The following is a 26,053-nucleotide window of genomic DNA, read 5'->3' as shown; positions in this document are numbered from 1 at the left end:
TATTGGAGATGGAAATGGGAAATGAGGTGGTAGGATGAATTTTGGCAAGTGTACCACTTTTTAAAAATCTCCAAAGGATATTCTGATGTGCACCCCTGGGGAAGAAGCACTGCTTCCTGGCATTCCATCTAGCGTCAGTAGCATCCCTCTGGATCCCTGAGCATCCAGAGAACATTTTGTTGTAAGGCCCCATCACCCTCTAAGTTCACAAGAACTTGAGGCCAAAGGATTGCATTTAGGGTTGGATGTTAAACATTCCCATTGATTGATCATTGATTTTTATTAGAGATAAATGATCAAAATTTTCAAAGCAGATTTTTATATTACTAATAGAATGAGAATTTGTAGAAATCTTACATTTAAATTCCTACTCAGTTTACACACCTGAATTTTTTTCCTGATGAAAGACCTAAAGTCAGAAACTTGAACTTAGTAATGGCAGATGGAACTGTATTGATGCTAGTGAGAGGCCTCACCTTACTGCCATGTACAGATTTCTCTATGAGCAGCCCCTGAAAGATGAGACTTACTTGAGCCTAAGTCCCAGGCCACATGGCTCTACTACGGGGCTGCTTAGTTCAAGTAAATGCAGTTTCCTGGTGTTGCATTAATAATCCTCATGCTCTGTAAATTTAGATTCTACCCATTTCTTTACATAGCTCTTTTTCAACTAACTTAATTTTGAAACTGAATATAGATGGCACTTTTAAAATAAGAATAATTATGCTTACACAGTGGAATTAATCTGCTTTATGGTATCAATATTTGTAAAAGAAAGGTAGATACTATCAGTTCGTTCTGTTATTCATTTATTCATTATAGGAATATTTAACAGTCTTCTACTATTTACCAAATGCAACTCTAGGATGCAAGGCAACAGCAATTAACAAAACAGACAAAAAATTCTACTGTGATAGCCTGTAGCTTTTACAGAGGGGAGAGGAGGTGTGAGAAGAGTTAACCAAGTCCTAAGAGGTTTGTTACTTACTTGAGCCACACTGTGAAACCGTAATTAATCTGATCTATTACATTTCCCTGGGTTGGGATCAAACCTGTGTCTCCCACATTGTAGGCAGATGCTTCACCGTTATCTAAGCCACCAGGGAAGTCTAAATACATTTCAAGATGAACTTTTTATATTGTGAATTTTTTGTTTTTTCACATGTGAGTAATTTTTCTAATCAACTTAGTTAAGATGATTTTATACCAAGTATGGATTCACTCTAAAATTTAGATTAAGATGAGATTTTAATTAGTTATAATTTTACCATTGACCCATTTATACCAAAAAAAAAGAGAAAAAAAAGATATGCGCAAGAAGCTACCTTGCAAATTTTCTTAAAGCATGTTAATAACTTACTTTAAAAAAAAAAAAAAAAAAACCTGGAACATTAATTAACTTGCACTGTCAGTTTAGTTCAATCGTTCAGCCATGTCCTACTCTTTGCAACCCCACAGACTGCAGCACGCCAGGCTTCCCTATCCATTACCAACTCCCAGAGCTTGTTCAAACTCATATTCATTGAGTCGGTGATGCCATCCAACCATCTCATCCTCTGTCGTCCCCTTCTCCTCCTGCCTTCAGTCTTTCCCGGCATCAGGGTCTTTTCCAGTGAGTCAGTTCTTTGCATCAGGTGGCCAAAGTATTGGAGCTTCAGCTTTAGCATCAGTCCTTCCAATGATTATTCAAGACTTATTTCCCTTAGGATTGACTGGTTTAATCTTGCAGTCCAAGGGACTCTCAACAATCTTCTCCAGCATCACAGTTCAATAGCATCAATTCTTAGGTGCTCAGCTTTCTTTATGGTCCAACTCTCACATCCGTACATGACTACTGGAAAAACCATAGCTTTGACTAGATAGACCTTTCTCAGCAAAGTAATGACGTGGTCTGACAAAACATGGTCCACTGGAAAAGGGAATGGCAAACCACTTCAGTATTCTTGTCTTAAGAACCCCATGAACAGTACGAAAAGGCTTGCACTGTAGCTGGCTCATAAAAGATTGATCAGATTATTTATCAGGAGAATTGATAGCTGCTGTTTAATAAATAAGTCTCACTTCTGAAAAGCAAAATTTAAATCATTTTTGAGCAAAATCAAAGGCTTTTAAAATTTTTTCTAATTTAGAAGGTTTTAAAAAATGTTTAAGCTAAAAATGCCTTTTATAAAAAAATTAGAGCAAAACATGTGTTTCCTGGTACTTATTTCACCATTTCTTCCTCTGAAGGTGCTAAGTTTAATGAACGTGAAGGAAAAGCAAGAGGCTTTGTCCTCTTTGAACAAATGACAAGTGCAGGACAGAAAAGGTCAAGGATATTGAGAAAGTCCAGTGAACTTTATTTAGAAAGTCTAAATGTTAAATATTAACTTTTCTGCTTTCATCCTGCTATCAGTTTCCCTTCATCATTGAGCCTTGAGTGTAATTTTCTGCCCTGTTCTAATCTCCTCTTGAAGTACCTGATGGTGGAAAGAATAGACTTTTACCGTTTCAGAATTCAAGCACAGCACTCCTAAGACCAAAACATTAAAGTTTGTTAGACTTAAACTTTTAAAAATTATGTATTAATAATATAGTTTCATAATAGTGTGCCAAATTGTTATAAATTTTTCTACAGTTGATTCACATGCCCATCCCTTTTCTAGGAAGAAGCATAATAGGAAATACTCACCTATAAAAGTAAAGGGGGCTACAGGTTTCAGAGAGATTGGTCCCTGTCCACTAAACTGAGTCCCTCCTGTTTCTGAACTCACCTGCCATTGCTCGGTTTCAGAGCAGATAGCTCCTACCCCACACCTGCGCATGGCACAGAGTTGTGCCCTCACAGTTACAGATTTTACATGGATAAATATCAAAACAAGTGTTATTTTTTCATGTCTTTTCTTTTTAGTCACATCAGTGTTTCAGGGTAAATCAGATTGTGGCATCACAGACATGTTTTTCTGTGGTGCTGGATTCTTTGTTCAGTTTTTAAAGATTAGACCATGTTAAAAACCTTTGTAGTACTGATTAAGGCAGAATTTGGTTTTGGACCTTTGAAATTTATTCATGTATGTTTTATTTTTTGTTTGTTTTTAATTTTGTTAGTACAGTTAATTTATAGTGTTGTGTTAGTTTCAGGTATACAGCACAATGATTCAGATATATAGATATATAGATACTCATTTTCAGTTTCTTTTGCCTTATAGGTTATTACAAAATATTGAGTAGATTTCCCTGTGCTATACAATAGGTCTTTGTTGTCTATGTTATATGTAGCAGTGTGTATATCAGAGAAGGCAACGGCAACCCACTCCAGTACTCTTGCCTGGAAACTCCCATGGACCGAGAAGCCTGGTAGGCTGCAGTCTGTGGGGTCTGGAAAGTCAGACACGACTGAGCGACTTCACTTTCACTTTTCACCTTCCTGCATTGGAGAAGGAAATGGCAACCCACTCCAGTGTTCTTGCCTGGAGAATCCCAGGGATGGGGGAGCCTGGTGGGCTGCCGTCTATGGGATCGCACAGAGTCAGACACGACTGAAGTGACTTAGCAGCAGCAGTGCGTATATGTTAATCCCAAATTCCTAATTTATCCATCCTTCCAGCATCCCCTTTGGTAACCATAAGTTTGTTTTATGTATATTTTAGATATAGTATACCTAAATAACACAAGTATTATTAGATATATATATATATGCTTGTGTTAAGTCGCTTCAGTCATGTCCGACTCTGCGACCCTATGGACTGTAGCTCACAAGACTTCTCTGTTCATGGGAATTCTCCAGGCAAGAATACTGGAGTGGGTTGCCATGCACTCCTCCAGGGGATCTTCCTGACACAGGGATCAAACTCGTGTCCTCGTGTCTCCTGTGGTTCATGCAATGCAGGTGGATTCTTTACCACTGAGCCACCAGAGAAACCTATATGTATATGTGTATACACACACACACATTTACACACATTTTTATTTGCTAACTCACACTTATATATCACAGCACACTGTATTATCTATCATAACAAAACTTTTTCACAGCCCCATTAAACCTTTGTAGATATTTTAATGACTAAATATACTTTCATCATATACATAGGCCATAATTACCTATTATAGTAATTTGTTTATTTAGAATGATTTTATTTGGAACATATTATAAATAAAAATATGATGAGCACATTTTCCAAATAGTTTCCTCGTATCTGATTTCTTTCCCCTAAGATCATATTGCTAGAATAGTTCAGTGGGTGCCACAGAGATAAATTTAAAGAAAGTGTTAATTACTAATGCCCTTAAGAAAAGAAGAAAATGGGTTGCATTATGAGATATAATGTGATTTTTATTAAAAAAAAACCTTTTTTTCTTATAATTTAGCATTTAACTTATGACCAAATATACAGGGTGTGGTAAGCACAGGCCCTGAGGCCTGGCTCTCTGGGTTATAACTGTGTCTCTGCCACTTCCTCACTGGACAGACAACTCAAAGTATGCCTCAGTTTCCTCAGCTGTGAAATGGTAATAATTATAGTCCCTGCCTCTTTGAGTTGTTGTAAGAATTAATTAATGTATTTAATGTAATTAATTAATTAATATAAGGGTTAATTTATGTAAATCTCTTAGAACCATGCTAGCAGAGTGTCACTAAATATTTATAACACTAACAGCAATAGCATCTAAGAATATTTCTTAATTTTACATTTTCAAAGGTTTTTCTTCTGTTTCTATCTCCCTGGCATCTCAAATACTAACATATTTCAAATTACTTCTTAATTAAATTCTTTCATACCTGCAAGTACATGCACAGAATGCGCCTTTCTAAAGATTCCTAGAATTGTTAGTGTTTGAGTTGTACACATAAATCACGCGACATATGCCTAGATCCTTATCTCAAACAGCCAAAGGCAGAATGCTTAGCAAAATGTTTTTCATAGATGTTTGGAGGGCTTTAATAGTTTTCACCTTCAAGTACAAAAGTTATCACAAAGATCACTAAAATAAAGGAGCAAAAGTAGTGTGAATTCGTGGATATCTTCAATGGAAAAAGAAAGCTGTCTACCCTAGTCAGTATCCCAAACCCTTGGCCATTTTTCTGCTGTAGTCACGTGCTCTGAAACTGCAGGTGGGTCTCTTCAAAGGCATTCACTCTGTTTATTACAATAAGATATTTATTTTTATTGCAGTAAATCTGTGCCCCACAGGGCTTGCCTGAATCTCATGGAAAGTGAAAGTGATGATCACTCAGTCATGTCTGACTCTTTGCAACCCCATGGACAATACAGTCCATGGAATTCTCCAGGCCAGAATACTGGAGTAGATAGCCTTTCCCTTCTCCAGGGCATCTTCCCAGCTCAGGGATCAAAGCCAGGTCTCCCACATTGCAGGCAGATTCTTTACCAGCTGAGCCACAAGGGAAGTCCAGAACCTCACTGAGTCACTAGCAATTCTTGGGTAGATAAGGCAGGGCTGTGTGACCTCCTGACCCATTCTTGCTAAGTTCAGAGCTGATCTTGGCCCGTTATATGTTAACATGCCAATGACAAAAAGGGAGGACACAACCAGAAGAAAAGCATAGAGAAATGGCCTCCATATAGATTTCTTCTTCCTGTTCGCTCTGAAGCAGGGTTCCTCAAAGTCAGCTGTACTGATGGTTTGGAGCAGATAACTTTTTCATGGCAGGCTGTCCTGTGCACTGTAGAATGTTTAGTCACATCTCTGGCTTCTACTCACTAGTTTGCAATGTCACACACCCTTGCCCCTGTCATGTAGTTGCTGGTATCTGAATCCTAGTATGGCCTTCAGTTCTGTTCTGTTCCGTCGCTCAGTTATATCTGACTCTTTGCGACCCCATGAACCGCAGCACGCCAGGCCTCCCTGTCCATCACCAACCCCCGGAGTCCACTCAAACCCATGTCCATCGAGTTGGTGATGCCATCCAACCATCTCATCCTCTGTCGTCCCCTTCTCCTCTTGCCCTCAACCTTTCCCAGCATCAGGGTCTTTTCAAAAGAGTCAGCTCTTTGCATCACGTGGGTAAAGTATTGAAGTTTCAGCTTCAACATCAGTCCTTCCAATGAACACCCAGGACTGATCTCCTTTAGCATGGACTGGTTGGATCTCCTTGCAGTTCAAGGGACTCTCAAGAGTCTTCTCCAACACCACAGTTCAAAAGCATCAATTCTTCGGCGCTCAGTTTTCTTCACAGTCCAACTCTCACATCCATACATGACCACTGGAAAAACCATAGCCTTGACTAGATGGACCTTTGTTGACTAATGTCTCTGCTTTTTAATATGCTGTCTAGGTTGGTCATAACTTTCCTTCCAAGGAGTAAGCATCTTATAATTTCATGGCTGCAATCACCATCTGCAGTGATTTTGGAGCCCCCAAAAATAAAGTCTGCCACTGTTTCCACTGTTTCCCCATCTATTTGCCATGAAGTGATGGGACCAGATGCCATGATCTTAGTTTTCTGAATGTTGAGCTTTAAGCCAACTTTTCACTCTCCTCCTTCATTTTCATCAAAGGCTCTTTACTTCTTCTTCACTTTCTGCCATAAGGATGATGTCATCTGCATATCTGAGGTGATTGATATTTCTCCCGGCAATCTTGATTCCAGCTTTTCCTTCCTCCAGCCCAGCGTCTCTCATGATGTACTCTGCATTTAAGTTGAATAAGCAGGGTGACAATATACAGCCTTGCTGCTGCTGCTGGTGCTGCTAAGTCACTCAGTCATGTCCGACTCTGTGCGACTCCATGGATGGCAGCACACCAGGCTTCCCAGTCCCTGGGATTCTTCAGACAAGAACACTGGAGTGGGTTGCCATTTCCTTCTCCAGCACATGAAAGTGAAAAGTGAACGTGAAGTCGCTCAGTCGTGTCCAACTCCTAGCAACCCCATGGACTGCAGCCTACCAGGCTTCTCCATCCATGGGATTTTCCAGGCAAGAGTACTGGAGTGGGTTGCCATTGCCTTCTCCATATACAGCCTTGATGTACGCCTTTTCCTATTTGGAACCAGTCTGTTGTTCCATGTCCAGTTCTAACTTTTCCTTCCTGACATGCATACAGGTTTCTCAAGAGGCAGGTCAGGTAATCTGGTATTCCCATCTCTTTCAGAATTTTCCACAGTATATTGTGATCCACACAGTCAAAGGCTTTGACATAGTCAATAAAGCAGAAATAGATGTTTTTCTGGAACTCTCTTGCTTTTTCGATGATCCAGCAGATGTTGGCAATTTGATCTCTTGTTCCTCTGCCTTTTCTAAAACCACCTTGAACATCTGGAAGTTCATGGTTCACGTATTGCTGAAGCCTGCCTTGGAGAATTTTAAGCATTATTTTACTAGCGTGTGAGATGAGTGCAATTGTGTGGTAGTTTGAGCATTCTTTGACATTGCCTTTCTTTGAGATTGGAATGAAAACTGACCTTTTCCAGTCCTGTGGCCACTGCTGAGTTTTCCAAATGTGCTGGCATATTGAGTGCAGCACTTTCATAGCATCATCTTTCAGGATTTGAAATAGCTCAACTGGAATTCCATCACCTCCACTAGCTTTGTTTGTAGTGATGCTTCCTAAGGCCCACTTGGCTTCACATTCCAGGATGTCTGGCTCTAGGTGAGTGATCACACCATCGTGATTATCTGGGTTGTGAAAATCTTTTTTGTACAGTTCTTCTGTGTATTCTTGCCAACTCTTCTGAATATCTTCTGCTTCTGTTAGGTCCCTACCATTTCTTTCCTTTACTGAGCCCATCTTTGCATGAAATGTTCCCTTGGTATCTCTAATTTTCTTGAAGAGGTCTCTCGTCTTTCCCATTCTATTGTTTTCCTCTATTTCTTTGCATTGATAGCTGAGCAAGGCTTTCTTATCTCTCCTTGCTATTCTTTGGAACTCTGCATTCAAATGGGTATATCTTTCCTTTTCTCATTTGCTTGTTGCTTCTCTTCTTTTCACAGCTATTTGCAAGGCCTCCTCAGACAGCCATTTTGCTTTTTTGCATTTCTTTTTCTTGGGGATGGTCTTGATTCCTATCTCTTGTACAATGTCAGAAACCTCCATCCATAGTTCATCAGGCACTCTGTCTATCAGATCTAGTCCCTTAATTCTATTTCTCATTTCCACTGTATAGTCATTAGGGATTTGACTTAGGTCATACCTGAATGGTCTAGTGGTTTTCTCCACTTTCTTCAATTTCAGTCTGAATTTGGCAATAAGGAGTTCATGATCCAAGCCACAGTCAGCTCCTGGTCTGGTTTTTGCTGACTGTATAGAGCTTCTCCATCTTTGGCTGCAAAGGATATAATCAATATGATTTCAGTGTTGACCATCTGGTGATGTCCATGTGTAGAGTCTTCTCTTGTGTTGTTGGAAGAGGATGTTTGCTATGACCAGTGTGTTCTCTTGGCAGAACTCTGTTAGCCTTTGCCCTGCTTCATTCTGTACTCCCAGGCCAAATTTGCCTGTTACTCCAGGTGTTTCTTGACTTCCTTCTTTGCATTCCAGTCCCCTATAATGAAAAGGACATCTTTTTTGGGTGTTAGTTCTAGAAGGTCTGTAGGTCTTCATAGAACTGTTCAACTTCAGCTTCTTCGGCTTTTATGGTCGGGGCGTAGACTTGGATTACCGTCATATTGAAAGGTTTGCTTTGGAAACAGAGATCATTCTGTCATTTTTGAGACTGCATCCAAGTACTGCATTTCAGACTCTTTTGTTGACCATGATGGCTATTCCATTTCTTCTAAGGGATTCCTGCCCACAGTAGTAGATATAATGGTCATCTGAGTTAAATTCACCCATTCCAGTCCATCTTAGTTCACTGATTCCTAGAATATCAATGTTCGCTCTTGCCATCTCCCGTTTGACCACTTCCAATTTGCCTTGATTCATGGACCTGACATTCCAGGTTCCTATGCAGTATTGCTCTTTAAAGCATCGAACCCTACTTCTATCACCAGTCACATCCACAACTGGGTATTGTTTTTGCTTTGGCACCATCCCTTCATTCTTTCTGGAGTTATTTCTCCACTGATCTCCAGTAGCATATTGGGCACCTCCCGACCTGGGGAGTTCATCTTTCAGTGTCCTATCTTTTTGCCTTTTCATGCTGTTCATTATGGAGGCTATTTTAATGTGAACTGGCAAAATCGAATAAGCTGCATGTTACCTTTTTGTACCTTAGAATATTTTTTTTGCATAAATTGTTGAATCAAATTTAGAACCCAAATTTTCACCAAACCTACATTCATTTCAATATTGAGAGAAAATGTACTACTTTTTCAGTGTTTTTTAATTGATATTTCATGTTTATTCTTATGAAAAGTCACATGAAAAATGAGCCCCTGTATGAAAAATATAATCACATGTATTTACATTTTTCATATTCTTTTGCTGTTTACCTGAGTATTTCTCTTGGAAGTACATATTGTTGGCTAATATAGCTATGAGCTATAGTTAGTTCATAATTTTTTAGAATTTTTCTTTGATTTTCATGAACTTAGGTATATTCTGCAGAGAAATGCAACTGAAGAGTTGATTGATAATCATCAGATTTGGGCAGATTTTACATAACAACTATACTAGTAAAGCCTAGCTTTTACTTAGTGTTTATTTTGTGTTAAATGTAACTCTTTGCTAAATTAGTTTCATGTAATCCTCATAGTAGTATGAATGTACTAAATATTTATGTTCATAATTTTCCCCGTGTAATTTTTTAAACATTAAGCCTAATATTTAATTTTTTATTGGAGTATAATTGTTTTGCAATGTTGTGCTAGTTTCTGTTGTACAACAACATGAATCAGCTATATGGACACATATATTCCCTCCCTCCCTCCCTCCCACCCCTATCTCACCGCTCTAGGTCATCAAATCTCTGAGCTGAACTCCCTGTGCTATACAGCAGGTTCCCACTAGGTATCTATTTTGCACATGGTAGTGTATATATCGGAGAAGGCAATGGCACCCCACTCCAGTACTGTTGCCCGGAAAATCCCATGGATGGAGGAGCCTGGTAGGCTGCAGTCCATGGGGTCGCTAAGAGTCAGACACGACTGAGCGACTTCACTTTCACTTTTCACTTTCATGCATTGGAGAAGGAAATGGCAACCCACTCCAGTGTTCTTTCCTGGAGAATCCCATGGATGGAGAAGCCTGGTAGGCTGCAGTCCATGGGGTCGAACGGAGTCGGACACGACTGAAGCGACTTAGTAGTAGCAGCAGCAGTAGTAGTAGTAGTAGTCAGATCAGATCAGTTGCTCAGTCGTGTCCAACTCTTTACGACCCCATGAATCGCAGCACGCCAGGCCTCCCTGTCCATCACCAACTCCCGGAGTTCACTGAGACTCACGTCCATCAAGTCAGCAATGCCATCCAGCCATCTCATCCTCTGTCGTCCCCTTCTCCTCCTGCCCCCAATCCCTCCCGGCATCAGAGTCTTTTCCAGTGAATCAACTCTTCGCATGAGGTGGCCAAAGTACTGGAGTTTCAGCTTTAGCATCATTCCTTCCAAAGAAATCCCAGGGCTGATTACCTTCAGAATGGACTAGTGGTGTATATATATGTCAGTGGTACTCTCTTGTTACTCTTTTTAATTGTCCATTATCCTATCCTCTTGTTCACTCAGTGTCTTGGGAATATCTTGTAGTTGAGTGTCTGACAGTAAGTGTTTATTAATGGGTTTAAAACTTTGCTAGACTTTTTGCTTAAAATGTTGTTTTTAGTCACCAAGTCATGTCCCACTCTTTTGTGACCCCATGAACTGCCTGCCAGGCTCCTTTTTCCATGGGATTTCCCAGGCAAGAATACTAGAGTGGGTTGCCATTTCCTTCTCCATGGCATCTTCCCAACTCAGGGACAAAACTTGTGTCTCCTGCATTGGCAGGAGGAGTCTTTACCATTGAGCCATCAAGGAAGCCCAATAAAAATGTTACAAATAATATAAAGAAGAAGAAGGGGAAATCTGGTTGAGACCACGTGACCTAGAAACTCGAGATGACTAAGATTATGCTATTAGATGACATGCAATGAAGTATAGAGTGTGTGGTGGTGAGTTAACAGAAATTCAGAATTGGGAAAGGTTATTTAGACCTGACAGTAGTAGTTAGTGAAGCTCTGTGGTCAGTGTATTCTTATCTCAACTTCATAGGAAGTTAAGATTTGATTTGGTTGGTGATTGGTCAGTGATCAGCAGATGACATTCTAGGTGAAAGGACAAGGGAGAGACAGTCCTCAAGGTGAGAAAAAGCTTCCAGAGTAACAAATACAATTGATCCAAGTTTTTGAAAATTTCCTGCGATTCTGACATGATTTTTACACATTTTTAGGAAAAGAATATTGATCATATTCTCATATTTTCTGACTTAAAATAAGACAATGTGAGAGTATTTCTGGGGTTGGAGAGACCTCAGGTATAAAAGGTCTGTACTCTGAGTATTCATTTGGCATTTGTGTTGTCCGTGATTCCAGAGATAGAAGAAAAGTAAAAATATGTTATTTTTTGCATTTATTTCCTTAATTCAAAATGTATTACACCATGCTTTGCCCTACAAAAGATTACAATGGAAACTTGCAATCTGGTGTGTATTTTGCTTCTTGGTAGTGAATATTTCTGCATAACTGTCCCACACTGGAATTCTTTATTTCACTGGTTCTCATACTTATTTTCTTCTGCTTCTTTCTAGCTATTTATTCTATTCTTCTAGGTTGCTGTCTTATATACTCTCATAATCTCTCATTACATAGAATAGTTATTTCTAAGGAGGCATTAGGCCTGGGGAAAATTGGTTTGAGAGTCCAGGAGAGGTGTGTGGATCATATATGGTTTGAAAGTTCCCCTCAGAAATATTGGTATCACCCCTTTACTGTACCCTTTGCTATGGGGAACACATGTATACCTGTGGCGGATTCATTTTGATATTTGGCAAAACTAATACAATTATGTAAAGTTTAAAAATAAAATAAAATTAGAAAAAAAAAGAATTTTTATACACATTTTTATTTCTATATCTCAGTTGATATTTTTCTGGAGTATGATTAATAGATTATTAATGAATTCAAATAAACTGTCTTCAGTGTCTTAACTGGAAGGTTTTTTAAAACTCCTTTCTCTCTCTTTTTCTAATTTTGTGTTTTAGATCCGCAAATCCAGTAGTGAGGGATCTATTTGGACCCACAGGGTACCACACCCAGAGCTGTCTGAGGGCGTTCCTCAGGTCAGCCTGCAGCTAAGTCGGAGAAAATCCTGCTGGGATGACACGAGTTCAGCAGAGGATGCTAATGCTACCAAGTTGCTGTCCAGGTTAGCATGTTTCTTTTGTTTACATGTCGTGTATCGCCATCTGTGCTAAGGTACAAGGCCCTCATCTGTAGGTGTGTTTACACATATCTACCACCAGGGTCATCAGGATACAGATCAGTGAAACTGTTTAAAATTTACCATAACTTTTGAAAATGTTCTGATCTTATCACAGAAGCATTCCTGGTTTGTTATATTTTGTTTTCTGGATTAAAACAGATTATTTAGTCAGTCAGTCTATGCTAGCCTCACATTAAATGTTGGAAGAGTTCTTTTCTGGATGCCTTTCATAATATGTTCAGTGGCCAATATTATCTGCAGTGGGGATTTTACAGTTGTTACTAGAACCAACTCTCACTAACACATTGTTAATATTGCCTTTTAAGCATTAGATTGCATGTTAAACCTAAAAGCAAACTTCATTGATATACTTGAGGACAAAGGCATATAATTTTCTTAAAATAGGTAAAATGGGGTCTGAATCTTTTTTACTCCTAACATATAGAATTTTTCCTTTTAAAAGTTTTTCATCTTTTTTTGTAACTTACAACCTATTTCTATAATTTAAAAAAATCACTACAATAAATTTCACTAAGAATAAAATTTAAATCCTTTCTATGTCTTTGTAGTAACAGAATAGATAGTGTGCCACTTTTTATTTCAAAAATGAACTTATGGAACTGTTTTCATTTGCAGTTGCTTTCTAGAACAAGTTTTTATTTAGTTCATAAATTTGAACCAGGAAAAAATAGTGTGTGTGTGTGTGTGTGTGTGTGTTTTGTACACATACACAGCTTTCTCTAAATATTTTCTTAGGGAAGTTTCCATTTTTCTCCTTAACAATTTATTGGTTGATTCAGTCTTAACCACAAGGTGTGGCATTGTGTATTAAATATATTGCATGCCCTTATTCTCTAAATACAGTATTCATTTTGATTTTCCAACTTTTTTCCAAAGATTTGTCAAGAAGCATTTCATCAGGGCTTTTCATAGTATTGATTTATTTTTTAGTTGCTCCTACTAAAGAAAAAAAAAAAGGCAATTCAGCAAAATCTATTTTTGTCAGTCCTATCTGATAAGCTTGATTGACTTTACAAAGCAGTGAATAAAGTCATTCTGTTTGCACTTACTAAAATCATTGCAACATATTTATACATAACAGTTTGATTTTCAACAAAATTACAGTATCAATTTTAACAACAAAGATAACACTAAGAAAGAACCTTTGGCACTGAAATGCCACTTCCTCCAGAATGAGGAAGTGTCCTGTGATTTTTCAACAATAAGTTTGATTTCTAGAGCTTTAAGAGTTGGTTTTTGGCTAACAGTGTGTTCTTGATAACTTGAAATTTTTAGAGTTTAGACCTTGTTCAGTAGTTTTTCCCAGGTTGGCTGACTTTGATCATTTTTCTTCTTAGTTTCAAATCTTAAACATTTGCTTCTTGAGATGTAACAGAAGTATGAATTTTTATCAGCAAGAGTTCATTATTTTTCTACTCTTCAGATAGTAGCAGTAAAAATAAAAGCATAAGGAAGTAACACACTTTAAAATGTGATATTTTGAGAGTTCAGAGAGGAGTTCACTATCATTTATTGCAATTGACTGACTTCTATCTTGAAAAATTATTTATGTATATGAATAACATTTTTCTGTATTTCTGTAATAGTCTAAAACTGGCTTTGAGGATGTTCAGTTCAGATGCTCAGTTGTGTCTGACTCTTTGCAACCCCATGGACTGCAGCATGCCAGGCCTCCCTATCCATCACCAGTTCCCGGAGTTTACTCAAACTCGTATCTGTTGAGTTGGTGATGCCATCCAACCATCTCATCCTCTGTTGACCCCTCTCCTCCTGCCTTCAATCTTTCCCAGCATCAGGGTCTTTTCAGATGAGTCAGTTCTTCCCACCAAGTGGCCAAAGTATTGGATCTTCAGCATCAGTCCTTCCAGTGAATATTCATGACTGATTTCCTTTAGGATGGACTGGTTGGATCTTCTTGCAGTCCAGGGGACTCTCAAGAGTCTTCTCCAACACAACAGTTCAAATCCTATAAAAAAACAATGACTTTTCTAGTCTTCATAGAATCTTTCTCTCAGAATGGCATGAGAAAAGCTTAGGAATAAACTATCTTTTGATTTTGTTAGAGCTCAGTGGAGCTGTTTTATACTGACTTCCCAGCCAAAGACAGAGGTGCTTAGTGATAGGTTCACTTCATTCAGTAAAGACATTTAGCTAGTCCGTTTATATCTTCTAAAACTGACAGCAGCAATTCCTAAAATATTGTCAAAAATTCTTTTTTTTTTTTTTTTGTAATCCAGATGCTTGCATTACCAAAATTCACAGTAGTCTGAAAGGCATAACCTCTATTCTGACATGCCAACTCTGAAAGAATAAATGTCATCATTCTCCACGTTGTAAGTACAGTGCTTAAATTTGGCAGGTCAGAGACACACACAGAAATGAGGATGTTGTTGGACAGGTGCATCCCTTAAGCAAGTCTGGAACATTCCAGTTCTTCTCCCTACATGGTAGTAATCTTATTTTGCTCCTTTTAAAAATATCAAGAACAGTACTTGTTTTGTCATTTACACAAGAACTAAACTCTAAGTATTAACTTGTATGTTAGTAAGCAGGCTGTTTAAAAATTCTTCTGGAAGAGAAAGTCACACATCCATCCTAAAAAGAGAAAGGAAAAATACACAGTATATGTAAAGTTTAAGATGTTAAAATGATTTAACATTTCAGGGATAGCAATATTATCTATTTCAACATGTGACATAGATAAATGATCATTTTTCATGTTTCTAACACTGTACTATATTATTTTCAGAATTTAATTTTAGAACTTAGGATTAATATTTCTAGTCTTTTATATGTTTAACAATATTTATTATAATGTTTTATTTGAAAGGTTATGCATTTCCTTGAATGTGTGATGTTTCTTAAAGGCCAAAAAAAATTTCTAGTTTTGTTCTGTAAAGTCAAAGTGTAGAGTCAAAAAACTGTATGTATGTTGTACGATTCCCTTTATATGAGATGGCCAGAAAAGGCAAATTTATAGAAACAGAGGTAGATTTGTGATTGTCTGGAAGCCAGGAGGGGACTGTGAATGTATAGGAGATTAGTTATACATGCCTGCTGCTGCTGCTGCTAAGTCGCGTCAGTCATGTCCGACTCTGTGTGACCCTGTAGACGGCAGCCCACCAGACTTCTCTGTCCCTGGGATTCTCCAGGCAAGAACACTGGAGTGGGTTGCCATTTCCTTCTCCAGTGCATGAAAGTGAAAAGTGAAAGGGAAGTCGCTCAGTCATGTTTGACTCTTCGCGATCCCATGGACTGTAGCCTACTAGGCTCCTCCGTCCATGGGATTCTCCAGGCAAGAGCACTGGAGTGGGGTGCCATTAGAGGAGCCTTATTTAAGGCAGTGAAAACGTTCTGAAACTCTTTTAGGGTGATAGCTACACCACTTGGTAAAATTACTAAAAATCATTAAACTGTGTACTTGAAAAGGTAGATTTTATGATATGTAAATACACCTCGGTAACATTGTTTTGAAAAATACAAATACAAAAGAATATTGGAGTGAGGAGAAGTGGATATGTTTTAACAAGAAATGAAACACATGAAAAGATGCTGAATGTTGCTCATTTTTAGAGAAATACAAATCAAAACTACCATGAGGTATCATTGCACCCTGGTCAGAAGGGCCATCATGAAAAAGTCCACAAACAATCAATGCTGAAGAGGCTGTGGAGAAAAGGGAACCCTCTAACACTGTTGGTCGGAATGCAAATTGATACAGCCACTATGGAGAACAGTGTGGAGATTCCTTAAAAAACTAGGAGTAAAACTGCCATATGATCCAGCAATCCCACTACTGGGCATATACCCGAGGAAACCATAATTGAAATGGCCTGGCTTTAATTCTGCTTCACTGAAATCCCAGAGGCAATTCTGTCAGCCCAGGAACCCAACAGAAGAATGTGTTTACCTGCCAAAACCAATCTATAAAGACCAGAATATGTGTTTGCTCCTTCAAATGCACAGATACCAATACATGGCTACACAGATCATGGAGAATCAGACAAACATGATATCACAAAAGGAAACTAGTAAAGCCCCAATAACCAAACCAAGTAAATGGAAATAGACAAGTTTTCTAAAAAGAATTTTTTAAAATTATGTTTTAAAAGCTTATTGAGATGCAAGAGAACATTGATAGACAACTAAATAAAATTTAAAAAACAGTACTTAATAGATCAAGGAGTATAATAGAGAAATAGAAACCATGAAAGGAGTCAAACAGAAATCCTAGAGCTGAAGACTACAATGACAGAACCAAAAATTTGATAGAGTTTCAACAGTGCAGACTTAATTGTGAAGAATAAAGAATCAGCCAACTTGAAAATAGGTTATTTAGCTTTAGTTGTAGGAACAAAAAAAAAAGAATGCAAAAGTGTGACAAAATCATTCAAGACCTAGAGAACACCATTAAAGAAATGAATATACACGACTTAGAAGTCCAAACAGGAGAAAGAGAAAGAAAGAAGAAATCTTATTTTAAAAATAATGGCTGAAAAATTTCTGAATCTTAAAAAGGATATGGATATCCAGATGAAGCTAAAAGAACCCAGAACAAGGTTACTTTGGAACATGTTATACAAATTGTCAGAAGTCAAAGGCCAAAAGAGACTCTTGAAAGGAGTATGACAGAAAACAACTCACCACATACAAAGCAACCCCAGAAGGCTGTAAGTGGATTTTTTGGCATGACCCTTGTAGGCCAGGAGCAAATAGGATGATATATTTTTCTTGTGAAAGAAAAATTTGCCAACCAGGACAGTCTGACAAAACTGTCCTTCAGAAAAAGGGTTAAAATATTCAGTTAGAAGATAAGTAAGCTCTGGGCATCTAATGCTCTGCTTGATGATAGTTAACAGTACTGTGTTGTATACTTGAAATTTGCTAAGAGAGTCAATCTTAATTGGTCTCACCAGAAAAACTAAACTGTAGCCGTGAGATGATGGATATGTTAATTTGCCTGTTTGTGGTAATCAGCTTACAATGTATACCATCAGGGCCAGATCACACTTATATACCTTAAAGATATACAATTTGTATTTGTCAATTATACCTCGGTAATGTTAGAAAAAATTACATAGCATACATGTAACATTTTGGTCTGCGTTACAGTTTTGTCAGGTGACCCTGTAAAAATATTTCAGGTCTGAAAAGTAACCTTGGATGAAGAAACCATGATTCTTAAAAGGTTGTTCATTTAACAGGTATTTATTGAGTTAGGTGAATTATTGAAGATCACATAGTTAGTTGACAGGCTGAGATTAATATATGTCTTCTGATTGTTTTCCAGTCATTTCCCACCTACCTTCTACCTTGATTTACTTCACCTTTCATGTCTTTATACTTCTCTCTTCAACCTGATTGTGACTTTCTGAATTAGAGGGACTGAGTCTTACTAGGTTTTGTTTGTTTTTTTTTTTTGCATTCATGATAGTACCTACTAGTCATACACTTAGCCGATCCTGCCATAGTCATTATTCTTGTAATATTATTATAGGTGCTCAATTTGAATTTAAATTCTACTATCTTTATCTTGACTGACTTAAACTTCTCTGAGATTGAGGTCTGATTCTAAAATGGTAGAATTTTATGTGTCAGTTCTCTTTCCTATGGTCCTTGGAAAGTGTTCTTCGGAAAACGTTCCCAAGGGAACCCTGTACTGCCCACGCTTGAAGATGCCACAGAATTCCAGACAGCTGTACTCTCTCATCATCCTCACTAACTTTCTGTGCTGTCTTCCCATGGGATGGGTCTCTGGCCCTGATGGTGCATTTCTATCAGTGATGTGCTGCTTATTTATGTAGGAGAAGTTCATTGTTTTATGAGGCTCATTACCTCTGTGTGCAGCTCTCCACCCTTGTGGCAGAAATTGTGTCTTGTAATGTTTGCTAGATGATTCTTCATATTTTAGTCACATTACAGTAGTAGATCTCATAAGATTCAGATGTCTAATGATTAATAATTAATCAGTATTCAATAATATTCGCTGTACCCATTGTCCTTCAAGATAGCTTATCTATTAATCCTGGCAGTTAGCTATGACTTTCTTCATTTCTGAAGTCCAGCCAGCCCCAGAAAGCAGCCATAATTATCCTGTGTTTGTACTTCATAAAGGGCACTCCAGTTACTTCCTGAACGTCTTATCTGTTCCCTGGAATGCTTCACTCTCTGCTACTTGGAAAAAATGTTTGCAAATTTTTAAGTGACAAGTAAGGCTGAAATAAAATTAGGATTCTTAGCTACAAGATTCATAAGCATATCATGTACAGTGTAATTTGAAAAACTACCAAATATAAATGTGCTGCTGACTCCGCAAGGTTTCCTGCGATAAGTCCCGTATGAGGAAAGGAAAGTCTAAAAACCACTTTGTGAAAAGCATAGTGGTAAGCCTAACCACACAGTTGACTTACAGAGTTACTATTTTTTGAAGTGTTCAGACTCCTTGGCCTTCATAACAAAGATTTATAGGAAAGTAGGTTTGAAATGTCCCCAAGGCCCCAGGCTGTATTAGATAAAAATATCTAACTCTATTTCTAAAGATAGTTCCCTAATCTATTCTTTACCGCCACTAGCTCCCATAATAAATATTCCAGGGTCATCTTAGATAAACTCTCTCATATACATTGAATAACTATTAAACATATTTCTAGTATTTTTAATCACCTTTTTCCCTATAATTTAAAATCAAAGTCTCTAATATTTCTCTAGTTATTTTGATGGTTAAAAACAGCAATTTATCCATTCACCAAGTCTGCCACTCAATACAGTTGCTCTATTCAAGTTTTTGCATTTCACTAGAATGCAAATTTCAATTTGAATTTTTTTTTTTTTTACTAAACTCTATTTATAGTATGAGTGGTTGGTGAAAGGGAAGGTAAATAATGCTAAAGAAATTTATTATGATGTTTGCAGATCATTCCCAGTAGCATGTAAATTACCAGAGTATATCAGGACTGCTCTGGTGTTCGTTGAAATTATTTTAGTAATTCTAAGTCTACAAGCTTTTATTGGGCACATTCTTTGTACTGCACATTTTGTGCTGGGCCCTGAGAAGTCAAAGAGGACTAGGGAACAGTCTCTAACGTTCAGGGGTCTCCTAGTCCATTAAGTGAGGCAACTTATATGTGGTTAACAATGGTATGAAATGCAGAAGGTTTAAAAGTGACATAATAGATATGTTATAAAAGCAAAGAGGACTTCTCACTGAATAAATGTCAAGTCATTCAAGGCCTTTAGAAACACGGCTCATCCAATCTTCTTGACTTACTCTTTATCAGTTCTTTATTCTACTAAACCCAGGTTACATTGCAACCACATTAACCATATATCCCAGTGGTTCCACACATCTGTATCTTTCTTGATGTGTTCTCTTTATCTGGAGTGTCCTTATTCCACTTTGTCAGTGGTCAATTTTCATCTCCTCTAGGAAGCTCCCATTAACTCTTGCCATTTCGTATAAGTAGAATCACAGAATACATGCCCTTCTGGATCTACCTTCTTTCACTTATCATATGCTTTAGAGGTTCATTCATATGAATGAAATATCAGTATGTCATTCCTTATGACTTAAATAATATCCCATTGTATTAATGTGTACACCACATTTTTAATTCATCAGTTGATGGACATTGGGATTGCTTTCACTTTGGGGCTATTACAGATAATGCTAGTATGAATATTGGTGTGCAAGTCTTTCTCTGGACATATTTTCTGTTCTCTTGAGTATATGCCTAGGGATGGAATTTCTGGATCATATGGTAAGTCTGTTTGATTTCTTGAAGAACTGATAAGCTGTTTCTCAAAGTGACTGCTTCATTTTGCATTCCCATTGGCAATGTATGATGTTTCCAGTTTCTTCACATCCTTACCAACGCCTGTAATTGTCTTTTTATTGTAATCATTCTGATGGGTGTGGAACGGTCTCTCATTGTGGTTTTGATTTGTGTTTCCCTAATGACTAATGATGTTGAGCACTTTTTCATGTGTTTATTAGCCATTTGTATATCTTCTTTGGAGAAATGTCCATTCAAATTCCTTGTCCATTTTTTAAAAATTGGGTTATTTGTCATTTATGTTGAGTTGGAAAAATTCTTTATATGTTCTGAATACTAACCTTTATCAGATACATGATTTTCAAATATTTTCTCATTCTGTGGGTTGTGTTTTCACTTTTTTGATAGTATCATTTGAAGAACAAAAGTCTTTATGTCCTTATTGTCCAGTTAATCTGTTTCTTTCTTTTGTTATGATTTTGATGTCCTATCCAAGAAACCGTTGCCTAATGCAAAAACAAAGATTTACATCTATGATTTATTCCAAGAGTTTTATAGTTTTGCTTTTATATTTATATATTTCGTTCCTTTTGAGTTAATTTTTAGATACGGTGTGAAGCACAGGTCCGGTTTCATTATTTCACATGTGGATATTCATTTGCCCCCACCACCATTTGTTGAAAAGATTATTCCCTTCCCATTAAATTGTCTTTTTGGTTTCTTTGTCAAGCATCTAAGTCTGATGTTAGAATAACAAAAACAAAGCTAAACATAGTAGCTCTTTTCTCACCACATTTGTTTTCTGAAAACATGAATTTCACTTTAGTAGAGAAATAAGCATGGCTTAGATTTATAAAATGTTATAGCACAATCCAAAGATTTTGTCCTATTTCACACAGCAATTAAGAAAGACTTATCTCCTGCCTCCCCAATCTACCAGTGTATCCATAGCTGTACCCTTACACTCTGCCTTCTCTTCTTTCTCAGTGGGTGAACTGAACTTGTACCTCTCTGGGGTCAACCCTGTGCTGGTACTCTGAACCCCATTCTCTCTCACTCACTCAAGGACTAAGTTAGAATAATCACTTCCTTTCTCTATGACATCAATTTCGCCTTTCCAGAGTTTTCCCATCAGCATAGAAGCATTTTATAATAGCTCTCAGTATTTTTTAATCCTCCCTAGGAACAATATCCCTCTTCATTTTTAGAGCTCTGGTAAAGGATTGTATGTACTTGCTGTCTCCATAGCCTTTCCTCCCATTTCTTTCTTCAACCCACACACCACTGAAATTGTGCTTGTCAGGAACACCAACAATCTCCATCTTGCCAAATCCAAAGGTCAGTCTACTGTTTTCATTTTACTCTTCTCTTAGCAGGATTTGACCGAACTAATGACTGTTTTGAAGCACTTTCTTCACTTTGCTTCTGCAATACTACACTGTCCTGATTTTCCTCTGATCTTATTAGACACCCTTTATTAGTCCTGTTTGCAAAATCTGTCTTTTCCAGACCTCTCAAAGTTGGAACATGGAAAGGCTCAGTCCTATGACCTCTTCTCAAGCTATGCTTATCATGGGTATGTTCATCCAGGTCCACAGTTTTGAATACCACGTTCAGGCCTATGACCTCCAAAATTATACTTCCAGCTCCAACCTCTCAGTATAATTATATTCCAAAGTATTATATCCATTTGATAGGAAAAGCTACTTAACCTTGGGGTACCCCCCAATGCAAAGCAAAAATGTGGAACCCTCTGTTAAAAAATGAGAATTTTAAGATGGCAGCAGCAGAGCATAAAACAGATATGGGGCTTTGTGTGCATTGTCCATGGGAAACTGCATATTTCATATTCCCATGATGTCAGCCCTGCCTATTGGCTACCTGATAAATGTTCTTGGATATTGAATGAGCGTATTACACTCAATCTATATAAAGCAAAACTCCTCATTTACACTTCTGCCTAAAAAAAGACAATCTCATTTCTACCCAGGTTTTCCCCCATCTTAATAATTTGTACCATTCACCGAGCTGTGATCAGTCACTTCAGTTGTGTCCATGTCTTTACGATCCCATGAACTATAGCCCACCAGGCTCCTCTGACCATGGGATTTTCCAAGCAAGAATACTGGATTGGGTTGCTGTTTCTTTTTCTGGGCGATCTTCCCAAGCCAGGGATCAAACCTGTGTCTCTTTTGTCTCCTGCATTGTCAGGCAGGCTCTTTACCCCTAGCACCACCTGGGAAGCCCCACTAAATGCATGGTAGACTTTAAAATTATTGTTTAACCGGTAAGTTGTATCCAAATCTTTGTGACCCTATGGACTATAGCCTGCTGGGTTCCTCTGTCCATGGGATTATCCAGGCAAGAACAGTGAAGTAGGTTGCCATTTCCTTCTCCAATTCACCCAGTTACTGAGGCCAAAAATTTGTTATTCCTCTATTTTTCTCAACTGATTCATCAGCAAGTTCTGTTGGCTCTCCCTTTGAGGTATATGCTCAAATATCTGGCATCTAAATTTTCAGTCTCAAATCATCATCTCACAGATAATTTTTCATTACAAAGAGAAAACATTCTTTTATAGTGGAAAAATCTATGAAATCACTACTTGAATCAAATGATTAAACTTGTCATTGTGGATAGGAATATAAGAAGCATAAAAATATTTTTGAGGAGTAGAAATGTTATAGAAATATTTTACTGGTTATTAAATGTAGTGTAATAAAATAGTACATACTGCATAATCCTTATCTTTTATTGTAAAATATACATAAAATTTACCATTTCATCCATTTTTATGTACATAGTTTGCTGGCATTAAATACTTTGCATTGTCCCATCTTTATGTAATTATATAAATTATATCTAAATAGAGAAAAATGAAAGGACATAGAATCATATTAAATAATGCTTATGTAAGTAATGGGATTGTGTTTGACTTTTATATTCTTTTTTCTCTGTATTTTCTAAATTTTCTCTGTGAGTATAGATTATATAATTTGCAACAAGAAATAATGTCTGTTATATTTTAAATAAAGGATGACAAATGTTTCAAGAGAGATATAGATTGTTAGATATAAACTGTTAGATTTTAGAGAAATCATATAGAGCTACAACTGAACTGACTTTGGACTTAACAATTATGGCTTCACTCATTTAAGAGGATAAAATCCCTTGGGTGGTGGAATTCGAAAGAGCAGTGATGAGAAGCCCAAACAGGCTGAGTTTTATCTGGATGAGTGGATATGGGTTCAGAAGGGGGATTCCAGGCTAAGAGAAATGCCTGAACAGGAACAAATGGACAGCAGAGCACATCTGTGACCATGTGCAGTTCAGCCAACCTGGACCTGCCATTCATGTGAAGGAGAGGGTAATAATATATGTGGATATGGAGAAGCAGAAGGGCCCTGCTGTATGTGTGAATCAGTTCAGTTCATTCACACAGTCGTGTCCAACTCTTTGCAACCCTGTGGACTGCAGAACGCCAGGCTTCCCTGTCCATCACCAACTCCCAGAGCTTGCTCAAACTCATGTCCATTGAGGCAGTGATGCCATCCAACCATCTCATCCTTGTCATACCCTTTTCCTCCTGCCTTCAATCTTTTCAAGCATCGGGATCTTTTCCAATGAGTCAGTTCTTTGCATCAGGTGGCCAAAGTATTGGAGTTTCAGCTTCAGCATCAGTCCTTCCAATGAATATTCAGGGTTGATTTCCTTTAGGATTGATTGGTTTGATTTCCTTGGAGTCCAAGGGACTCTCAAGAGTCTTCTCCAACACCACAGTTCAAAAGCATCAATTCTTCGGCACTCAGCCTTCTTTATGGTCCAACTCTCACATCCATACATGACTACTGGAAAAACCATACCTTTGACTAGACGGACCTTTGTCAGCAGAGTAATGTCTCTGCTTTGGAATAGGCAGTCTAGGTTGGTCATAGCTTTTCTTCCAAGGAGCAACCATCTTTTAATTTCATGGCTGCAGTCACCATCTGCAGTGATGTTGGAGCCCCAAGAAATTAAGTCTCTCACTTTTTCCACTGTTTCCCTCTCTATTTGCTGTGAAGTGATGGGACCAGATGCCATGATCTTTGTTTTTTGAATGTTGAGTTTTAAGCCAGCTTTTTCACTCTCCTCTTTCACTTTCAGGGCTTCCCTGGTAGCTCAGATGGTAAAGCGTATGTCTGCAGTGTGGAGACCCAGGTTCGATCGCTGGGTTGGGAAGATCCCCTGGAGAAGGAAATGGCAACCCACTCCAGTACTCTTGCTTGGAAAATTCCATGGATAGAAGAGCCTGGTAGGCTACAGTCCATGGGGTTGCAAAGAGTCGGACACGACTGAGCGACTTCACTTTCACTTTTATCAAGAGTCTCTTAAGTTCCTCTTTACTTTCTGTCATAAGAATGGTGTCATCTGCCTATCTGAGGTTATTAATATTTCTCCTGGCAATTTAGATTCCAGTTTGTGCTTTACCCAGTCCAGCATTTCTCATGATGTGATCTGCATATAAGTTAAATAAACAGGGTGACAATATATAGCCTTGACGTACTCCTTTCCCAATTTGGAACCAGTCCATTGTTCCATGTCTGGTTCTAGCTGTTGCTTGTTGACCTGCATACAGATTTCTCAGGAGGCAGGTAAAGTGGTCTGGTAGTCCCATCTCTTGAAGAATTTTCCACAGTTTGTGTGTGTGAATAGAATTTCAGTTTTACTTTGTTAAGCTATGAAAAGCAATTAAAGCTTTTTGATATTACAGTAGTGTTTTGGGAAGATCAGTTCTGTATAATCTGTATTTATTGTGGGAAAGACCAAAATCCATAACCTACTATGAAAGCTGTCATCCAGAGGCTGTGTGTGTGTGTGTGTGTTCAGGCAGTCAGTTGTGTCTGACTCTTTGCAGCCCCCTAGACTATAGCCTGCCAGGCTCCTCTGTCCATGGGATTTTACAGGCAAGAATTCTGGAGCAGGTTGCCATTTCCTACTCCAGTGGGTTTTCCCAACCCAAGGAACTGAACAGGATTAAACCTGTGTCTCTGGCATCTCCTGCACTGGCAGGCAGATGCTTTGCTACTAGCACCAACCTGGGAAGCTCCCATTCAGAAATTAACTAATAAAAATTTTAACTATGGGGAGGGGTGAGGAACATGGAAAAGAACAGGTATAGTGAACTTACCAAAAATGAGAGAGGCAATATTATCTCATTTAAGCTTCTCTTTGTGACACAGTATCCATTCAGTTATCATTTGGTTTGGCCACACTCTCCCATTTATCTGTTTCATATAGAGTGACTTGAAGTCTAGGCTAATATTTCTAGAGGTACTCATATTTGTCCAAACATATTTTACTAGGTTGTTTCCAGACTTTTCAAATTGGTTTATTTTACAATTTAGAGTTGTCTTCCTGAAGCAACATTTTGGAAACCTATTATGAAATTAGAACTCACTTTTCAATGCATTTTTTTCTTTTTAAATAATGAATTAACTGCATTGCCTATTTGGAGGAGACTGTTGCTTTTATTAACTTTATGTATTTATTTATAGGTCCTAATTTATTTGAAATTTTGTTATCTAACTCTGTACTAAATTCAGTACTAAAATTCAATGAGGAAAAAGTTTTTGGATTCATTTATGAATTCTAATAATGCTCTACACATGAATAGCACTAGAAAAAGAAGATATTTACGTTATTTAATGCAATGGGTCAGTTCTCTGAAGTGTTGAATTTCAAATAAATTTTTAAAGTCAGATCCTTTAAAATGCTGTAGGGATGTTGAAACTTTAGGGCACCACTACTGTGATTTTTTGATTTTTTTTTTATTGAGGTACAGTTGATTTACAGTGTTATACAATTAAAGTGTACAATATAGCAATTCACATCTTTATAGATTATTCTCCATTTAAAGTTATTGTAAAATAGTGGCTATATTCCCTGTGCTATA

At 37.8% G+C, this 26,053-nt stretch overlaps 1 protein-coding gene across 37 annotated transcripts in view; it reads left to right on the top strand.

Annotated features, from left to right (window-relative positions):
• The window catches only part of FAM13A (family with sequence similarity 13 member A), a 447,586-nt gene that overhangs the window by 309,849 nt on the left and 111,684 nt on the right, over window positions 1-26,053 (top strand). For all 37 annotated transcript variants that reach the window (XM_086406445.1, XM_086406444.1, XM_086406422.1 and 34 more), the window contains one exon: window positions 12,108-12,271. In XM_086406445.1, the coding sequence (XP_086262571.1) occupies window positions 12,108-12,271 (164 nt within the window). The remainder of the gene's footprint in view (window positions 1-12,107; window positions 12,272-26,053) is intronic.

This window comes from Bos grunniens, chromosome 6, assembly GCF_055505025.1.
Source record: "Bos grunniens cultivar Pamir isolate PY7600 chromosome 6, Bosgru_T2T1.0, whole genome shotgun sequence".
NCBI lineage: Eukaryota > Metazoa > Chordata > Mammalia > Artiodactyla > Bovidae > Bos > Bos grunniens.
The sequence above is the reverse complement of the archived record's forward strand: the minus strand, read 5'-3'. Positions and strand labels throughout refer to the sequence as shown.